The 6,520-nt window shown below is 37.9% G+C and overlaps 1 protein-coding gene across 2 annotated transcripts in view; it reads left to right on the top strand.

Annotated features, from left to right (window-relative positions):
- Positions 1–1,633: 1,633 nt before the first annotated feature.
- LOC107754465 (uncharacterized) overlaps positions 1,634–6,520 on the top strand; it is a 6,543-nt gene continuing 1,656 nt past the window's right edge. Inside the window, exons 1-5 of one of the 2 annotated variants that reach the window (XM_016570918.1) lie at positions 1,634–1,705; positions 4,039–4,137; positions 4,448–4,531; positions 4,609–4,665; positions 4,769–4,849. In XM_016570918.1, coding sequence (XP_016426404.1) covers positions 4,039–4,137; positions 4,448–4,531; positions 4,609–4,665; positions 4,769–4,849 — 321 coding nt within the window. In that variant the 5' untranslated portion in view covers positions 1,634–1,705. Of the gene's footprint in view, positions 1,706–4,035; positions 4,138–4,447; positions 4,532–4,608; positions 4,666–4,768; positions 4,850–6,520 lie in introns of both variants that reach the window. The other variant, XM_016570919.1, reaches the window with a different exon arrangement.

The raw sequence follows: 6,520 nt of genomic DNA, 5'->3' as shown, positions 1-6,520 counted from the left end.
TTAATGTACATAACAAGACAGGGAACAACCAACAATGTAAGACACTTCCATTGAGACAAACACAGAGTTTACATTAAAGAAGAAGAAAAAAAATAAAATAAAAATATGTATATATAAATAAATAAACACAAAGGAGCAAGGATGAAAACAAAGATGTAGTCGATGTAGACATTGTAAAGAAAAAATATACTAAAGTAATAAATAATTTGACAAAGAGAAGCATAACTTTTCAGATTTTCTATTATGTTTTTTGAAGCATTTGAAGCTCTGAAACATTTGAGCAAACTCAAATAAAAATATATTGAAGAAGGGTTTACTTTTTTTCCATTTACAAATATGGATATGATAAGCATTTGCAATTTGTTTCCCTTCTTTAATTGCTAATTTTTTTACAGTAAATTTGACCCATTCCCATTTGCCAACTGAGGTTAATTCAGACATGGTTTTAACATTGTTAATCATTAACAAAATAGAATTACAAAAAGGTTCACATTTTAGTAAATTATTATTAAACTTCCAATGAGTTCTGGTAGACGTTGAGCTGCCATTACTCCTAAGAGAAAGTGATATGGCACTGTGATCAGTTAAAACTGAAGGAGAAATATTACAGTCAAATGTAGAAGAAAGAAGATTACTAGTTATCAACCAAAAATCCAACCTGGAACGTTGAATGCGCCCTGAAAAGGACCCCCATGTAAATTGTTTTTTATGTGGGTTCTTTACACGCCAAATATCAATTAGATCAAGAAACTGAGATATATTATAAACCAGGGGGTTATAGGAAAAAGTGGTGAAAGGAGTGGGATATCTATCCTGCCATTCATCTGGAACAGCGTTAAAATCCCCTCCAATAATAATTTTGTCTGTAAAATATGTGTTCTTCCAGTCATCAATTTTTGTAGCCATATTCTGAAAAAACTACTTATTAGCGGCCTTGTTAGTGTAACCATAAACATTTATCAAGATGAAATTACATTAATTTGATTCAAGAACCACCATAATCCAGTGACCCTCTTATGCTTGAACTTGCAACAATTTTGCTGTCCATCCCTTTGAACAAAAAGGCGACCCCTGCTGAGTGGGAAGTTCCATGAGAGAATATCATTTTTTGATATGATGCATATTTGATAATCACATCATGACCTTGAAGTCAGGGTTGTGCAACAGCCAATCACTGTTTGTGGAATGGATACCATTTAAATGATTGAGAATTGCAGTAAACAGTACTGCCTGTCACAAAATTGTCTGATTTAATTTTTTATATATATATATAATACAGCTTCGGTGTGAACTATAAAAATACATCAATCCAAAATGAATGTTTGATTGCAAAAAAAACAACAAAAAAAACGGCCTCCGTTATAGTATGCTGCAAATCGGATCATACACTTTTGGCTTTGTGTGTCGTGCATACAGAAGATTCACTTCCTGACCGGCACAGAATAATATAACTATTCTCTTAAAATACTGCTTTTACAGACAGATTTGAATGTTTTGCAACATTACAACTGATGTGACGGAAAAAAAACACAAAAAATTAAAACTGAATTAGTTTTTAATTATTTTAAACTGTCCTGCATGAGTTTCATTTACACTCACCGGCTGGAGGGGAGGAGTCTCTTTTCACGCAGATAAACGTTCTGGATGAAACTGAAACAAAAGTGAAAATAAGAAGATCCGAGACAAGAGCGACATCAACGTTAAGGTAAAGCATGCAGTTTCTCAATATTATGATTCATTTGCTCAGATTTTTTCTCCTTTACATACATATGTAGAATGACTTTGGAGGCTCTAGAATGACGTTTGAGAACTACATTCTCCTTAAAGATGAGTTGTAAAGGTTGTGTTGAGGCAGAGGGTTGGCAGAGTAACTAGCTAGACATGTGAGGTACAACCAGGGCTGCCAACTCTCACGCATTCAGCGTGAGACTCACGCAATTGACACTATTCTCACGCTCTCACGCCACACATCCACTTTCTCACGCAGAAAAATGTCCCTGCCACATTCAATATTTATTTATGAAAAAAAACAAAACAAAACTCCAGACAGCGCTCGTCAATGTCAGAATGATTTAGATGGCCAATCAAATCAAAGAAGGGCGGGGCTTTACTGTTCCAGCGCGACACCACGGCATTTTTTAACAGTGAAAGAGTGTGAGGTAAGTAGGAAAACATTTATTATTTGACAGCTGTTTTACAACAGAAATGTTAAATAACCAACAGTAATATTCTGTGATGCAAACTACTCGACGACCGTTTTGATCATTTACGTGATTCACGTAATTCGTAACCGAATGTGGCAAGGGACATTTTGTTGTTTTGCTTTTACAGCATTTGCACAAATTAACTCCTACGTGTATGTGTATTTTAAAATAAAATATTATTTGTGAATATTTAAACGGATTACGAAAAATTCTTTCCATTTTTCTCATCTTTTTTTAAGATGTTAAGCCTTGTCAAGCCTATGCGTGTCCATCGTTTAGGCTAGTAACTAATATGCTGTATGCCCTATGTAGAAATAAGTTAGCATTATCAAAGTTATTTGTTTTGCAGTATTGCAGTAATTATACATATGTTGTCAGTAAACCTGTTTCATTGTAATGTTTTGACAAATCACAATACACTTCCTGTGATGCAAATTTTTGTTTGTTTGTGTGGTGTTCTTTTTCTATTTATTTTTTACAACCCCCAATTATTATAACTGAGAAATACTGATTGTTGGCTAAAACAGACCTTAAATGTCACGTAGATACTCGAGTCTTTTTGTAATCTCTTCATTTACAAGAACAAAGTGTCTGAACAAATTGATCAGTCCAAACCACATGTAAACGATTAATGGAGGTGTCATAAGGTGCGTTCGACTTCATGCCGCGCCGCGCAAACCGATCGGCGGCTGACTTGAAGCAGTGCATGCCGGTTAGAAATTTTGTCCGACTTGAACCGGCGCCGACTCCACGTCACTGTCACGTGTGGCATCAAAGTACCGCGAGAGCGTTTCGAGAGCAGCCGGCTGACTCAGCTGGCGCAGCTTTTTCAGAGCGACTGCAGGAGCGCTGATGACGACACAGCCATTTCACGATTGGCCAGATTCACCGCATGACAACTATCACGTGTGTTTCGGGTTTATTCTAACCTTTTCAATTCCAATAATAGCCACAAATCTGTGTTTTTAGAACAGTAAAAGCTTTTTTACCTCTGAAAAAGCTGCGCCAGCTGAGTCAGCCGGCTACTCTCGTAACGATATCGCGGTACTTTGATGCCACACGTGACAGTGACGTAGAGTCGGCGCCGGTTCAAGTCGGACAAAATTTCTAACCGGCATGCACTGCTTCAAGTCAGCCGCCGATCGGTTTGCGCGGCGCGGTATGAAGTCGAACGCACCTGTTGACTGCCGTCTGTAGCCGTGCTTCAAGTCGAACGCACCTATAGGCTTGCATTCAGTAGTAACGTTAGCCATCGTGACTCTCGAGCAGATTCGTTGGCGCGAAATAAAAATACATTATTTTATATCTGTATCTATTTGTAAATATACACTTTAGAAAATTTATGTTCAAAGTGTGATCAATGACGCACCCACATGAAAAAAATACTATAGTAATTCATAGTAAATACTGTAGTGTTTTTGAACCATACTAAAGTGTTATACTGTATATATTATTTATAACACTTTTTTAATGAATGCTAGAGCATACTGTAGTATTAACTAGTGAACTGATAAACTGTAATAAATACTGTAGTATACTTTAGTTTTTACTACAGTAAACTGTGTGTATTGTATGTAGTATAATATACCCTATAGTTGTAGAAAACTTAGTACAGTATTGGGTAAAGTAATTTGTTTATATTACTATAGTTAAATTATCACAGCAACTATAGAATTACTACAACAAATTAATTCAAGTACTTTACTATAGTATGATTCAAAAACACTATAGTATTTACTATGAATTACTATAGTATTTTTTCCTGTGGGCACGCGCTAAGCTTTGGCTGATAAGAAAAAGAAGACGTGTAAAGATACTCTCCATGTGTTTAAAGATGCCAGAACCAACTGATGCGATGATAACCACGCCATTTTACCAGCAACAGCAGTATGAAGTCTCCAGGTTCCTGAAGATCAAGCCGCTGGTTTTGGGGGTGAAACAAACTTGTCACATTCTGTGTTGGTTTTTGGTCCTGTTACTCTTATTTTCCTGTGTCCTTTGTTTCCATTATCATCTTGTTTAAGTCCTCATTTATCTTTGTATTAAAAGTACTCAGTTGTCTCAGTTGTCTGTGTTTATGTTTGTATGTAAAGCTGTCGTGTTTCTGTCTTCTCCTGTTTTAATCTTTGTTATTTTGGAAAGTAAACCAAGCTGCATTTAGATCCACATCTCTTCTTCTTGCCTCGCCTGTGTTCAGTGTGTATGAATTAACTGGCACTATATCTTATGTTTTTGTATTGCAGATTTTGGAAATATTGATAGCTTTATTGGGACTCGGTTTGACAATCTGGAATGAGAGTTTTTTCGTTATCTGGTCACCAATCATCGTAAGTCAATCATTTCTGTATCAGTACAACATTATACAGTGAACAAATACTAATTTCTGTTCCATTTCTATTCGCAGTTCATCATAATTGGAGCTATAACAGTCTCGGCTGCACACACACGTAAACCGCGTCTGGTTAGTGTCAACTTTACTGTCTTGAGAAGAAGCAATAGGCCTATGTTTAAGAATACAAACATTAGGGGAATTTTATTAATTTGTTTGTTTGTTTGTATTGTAGGTCAAAACCTCACAAATGCTCAGCTATGTAAATTTTGCAGTAGTTGCTTTCTCCCTCCGCGCTCACTTTATTTACGTTCGGGTAAGTGGTTACACTGCCTACAGTATGTGTGTATATGTCTAGTAGGGCTGGGTATTGACACAAATTTCAATTCAGTTTCAATTCACAAGCTTGCGATTTGATTCCAATTCAATTCAATATCGATTCATTTGGATATACACTCGCCAGCCACTTTATTAGGTACACCTGTTCAACTGCTCGTTAACTATCTAATCAGCCAATCACATGGCAGAAACTTAGTGAATTAAGACATGTAGACATGGTCAAGACGATCTGATCAGAAGTTGGCATAAACAACATGAAAGCATGGATATATCCTGCCTTGTATCAACGGTTCAGGCTGGTGGTGTAATGGCGTGAAATATATTTTCCTGGCACACTTTGGGCCCCTTTGTACCAATTGAGGATCATTTAAACCAGGGCTGTCCAAACTCGGTCCTGGAGGGCCGGTGTCCTGCAGAGTTTAGCTCCAACCCTAATCAAACACACCTGAACCAGCTAATCAAGCTCTTACTAGGCATAGAAACTTCCAGTCAGGTGTGTTGAGGCAAGTTGGAGCTAAACTCTGCAGGACACCGGCCCTCCAGGACCGAGTTTGGACAGCCCTGATTTAAACATAAGTGCTTTCGCAACCGGAGGAACCTTCCTAGAACTATTGGTGGAAGTTCTCGCTTTTTGGCGTGTTCGCACCGCAGGAACTAGGAACGGTTTTTGTTCCAGGAACTCCGTTTGGGGGAACTGAATTAGCTCCTACTCCAGAGTAGGGTCTAAAACAGTTCTATAGGAACTATCAGTGACGTAAGTGTACGTTGATTGGCCAAACGCATACGAATATACTCTACGCATACGCATTCACTCCACGAACATGGAAAACAGTGATAACGGCATTTACCTGATGTCTGCAGTGTTGTGTTCTTTTCTCAGCCACGATGATAACACTGCAAGTTGTCATAGAAAATTTTGTGTCTTAGCCCAACTTTTTGCTATTTCAGTTGCGTAAATTGTGCGTTTACATTCCTTCTACATTATCACAAACCCACGACACACAACAAAAACAGCTCAGATCACAGCGTCCTCCATTCACTTGTTTTTGATGATTGTAAATGCGGCGAATAAAGGCGCCACTAACAGCCGCTTCAGAGTTCCTGCTGCTGGTGCGAATGCAACCAGGAAAATGGCCCAAGGGAGAAATTGGTTATCTAGGAACCACCCTGCTGGCTAGTTCCTATGTGGTGCGAAAGCCCCTCATCACAGCTTACCTGAGTATTGTTACTGACAATGTCCATCCCTTTATGACCACAGTGAACCCTTTTCGTGATGGCTAATTCTAGCATGAGAACACACCATGTCACAAAGCTCTGGTTTCGTAAACATGACAATGAGTTCACTATACTCAAATTACCTCCAGTCACCAGATCTCAATCTAATGGGAATAGGGAGAAACGGCATGTCAATATGGACCAAAATCTCTTTGGATTATTTCCAGCACCTTGTTGAATCTATGCCACAAAGAATTAAGGCAGTTCTGAAGGCAAAAGAAGGTCCAACCTGGTACTAGCAAGGTGTACCTAATAAAGTGGCCAGTGGTTGTATATCATACAGTACATGGGAAATTTTCTCAATGTAATTACAATATTATGTTTCTACTCCAATTCGTTTTTCAAAGTACAAACATTTAAATGATGGCTGTAA

This window comes from Sinocyclocheilus rhinocerous, unplaced genomic scaffold (assembly GCF_001515625.1).
Source record: "Sinocyclocheilus rhinocerous isolate Xijiao unplaced genomic scaffold, SAMN03320098_v1.1 scaffold50, whole genome shotgun sequence".
In the NCBI taxonomy this organism is placed as follows: Eukaryota; Metazoa; Chordata; class Actinopteri; order Cypriniformes; family Cyprinidae; genus Sinocyclocheilus; species Sinocyclocheilus rhinocerous.
The sequence above is the reverse complement of the archived record's forward strand: the minus strand, read 5'-3'. Positions and strand labels throughout refer to the sequence as shown.